This window comes from Eschscholzia californica, unplaced genomic scaffold, assembly GCF_041429995.1.
Source record: "Eschscholzia californica isolate CP2 unplaced genomic scaffold, dmEscCali1.0.p SCAF_2, whole genome shotgun sequence".
Taxonomy (NCBI): Eukaryota; Viridiplantae; Streptophyta; class Magnoliopsida; order Ranunculales; family Papaveraceae; genus Eschscholzia; species Eschscholzia californica.
Window position 1 is genome coordinate 61,329,308 of NW_028238309.1, and position 1,861 is coordinate 61,331,168.

The following is a 1,861-nucleotide window of genomic DNA, read 5'->3' on the forward strand; positions in this document are numbered from 1 at the left end:
TACTTGAAAATAGGTGGCCATATTTGAATTTACGAAAAAAAAAGGAGGCCATAAAGGAAGCTGGTCACAAAGTAGGGGGCCATATAGGAATTAACTCTTATACTAATGGTTATCCAGATACATTATGGCAAGTTCGATAAAAAAAAAGATACATTATGGCAAGTTCGATAAAAAAAAAAAAGATACATTATGGCAAAGAAATAGTAGCAAACCTAGGACATCATTTCTTTTGCTTCATCTCATCTTTATATTGTTCAAAGTTTTCCCCTTTGGCGGTGCTTCACTCGCATAACCATGATATATTTCTACTTTATTTCCCACTTTCTTAATCACTTCGTTTGTTTCGTTTGCTTCTTCTGCCCCCACAATAAGTACCTGAATTAAGTGAAACCAGGCTTCCCACATAATCTTGTACATCATACCATCCATCCGTACTGCCACGCATCTTAATCAATCTAGCACTCTCAGTCTTTGGGTCATATAAAACTAAACCATAATCATCTTCTTCTTCAAATATAACCTCAAATAGAATCGAGCCGTTCTTGCAAATTTGTATTGGCCTCCGATAATTTAATGAACGAAGAACGCTTGGTTGATCAATAGAGAACATTTTAGTCCAAGAAAATTTATTCCCATAAACTTTCATTATCCATAAGTCAACACGAATTTGAAAACAATGTCCAACTAGACAAAGATCCCCTTGGAGCACACCAATTTCAGTGGCAAAAGGGTCCTCCAAGAGGTATGGTAATGGTATGGCCATTTCATTGAATCTCTCACTTACAATGTCAAAATAAAATATGAAATTGGTGTGTTTAGATAGAAAATAAAGGACCCCTTTGACAAGCATACCCCTCAACCTTTCTTGAGTTTCGAACGGAGTCGATGGAACAATGGTCCAACAATCTGATTCGAATGTATAGACATGAACTTCGGAATCATGTTCTTGTGACTCATAGGTTATTATCCTTACTATCTTGTAATTTTTGTTATTGCAATCACAACCAAACCCATATGCATTTATCCCATGGATATCGGAATCAGGAGGAAATTCAGTTGGCAGTTGTTTTGGTATTTCTTTATATTCATTTGTGAATGGATTCCAAACACAAATGTATTCCCCATAAGACAAACTTATACAAACCAACCCATTACAAGAACCTAAATTATCAACTCCCCTTGTTGAGTACTTAAATGGGTAATCTATTTCTTTAGCTTCCACATGGGATGTTGGTAGGTCCACTGGGAAAGTTACTGGTGATTGTAATGAGAATATTGATGATAATGGTAATTCATGTGCTAATGATGATGACGGGTCTTCATCTACACAAACTAGGTAGCCTTTGGGAGGCCAATATTTGTGATTAATCAATAAACTAAAATTATTGTTTTTAATAGCTCGATTAAGATGCATTTCAATAAAATTCAGATATGTTGTTAAATTCGACCAGAATTTACATACACACCTGAATCGCAGTATAGATTTTACTGGTAACCTGGAGAGGATGTTGGCAATGATATCTTCAGGAATGTGACACAAAAACTTCATCGCGCCGCTCATTTTGCTCTACTACTTTTGCAATGCGAAAGAGTTAGGGTTCACAATATTTATAGTCTAGGATTTCATCTACTCTCCATATTTGCTTGAGCGCTTATGTAAATAATCTAATAATCCATGAGATGCGGAAGAAATCTATTTGATTCTACTTACAACCACATCAAAGATTTCAATAATCCCAATGAAATTCTTTACTTGAGAATTAGCAAAACCTAGGGGCGCTCGTTTAAGTTGATAGGAAAGCATGACCACTAAGAAGGTAAAAAACAACATAATGCGATAGCTACGAGGTAACACCCACAA

At 35.7% G+C, this 1,861-nt stretch overlaps 1 protein-coding gene across 1 annotated transcript; it reads right to left on the minus strand.

Moving 5' to 3' along the window:
* Positions 1 to 325: 325 nt before the first annotated feature.
* On the minus strand, positions 326 to 1,549 carry LOC147559915 (F-box/kelch-repeat protein At3g06240-like). Its single transcript, XM_086659233.1, has one exon. It carries the CDS (start codon positions 1,547 to 1,549, stop codon positions 326 to 328), a length of 1,224 nt encoding a protein of 407 aa, XP_086515359.1.
* Positions 1,550 to 1,861: the final 312 nt, after the last annotated feature.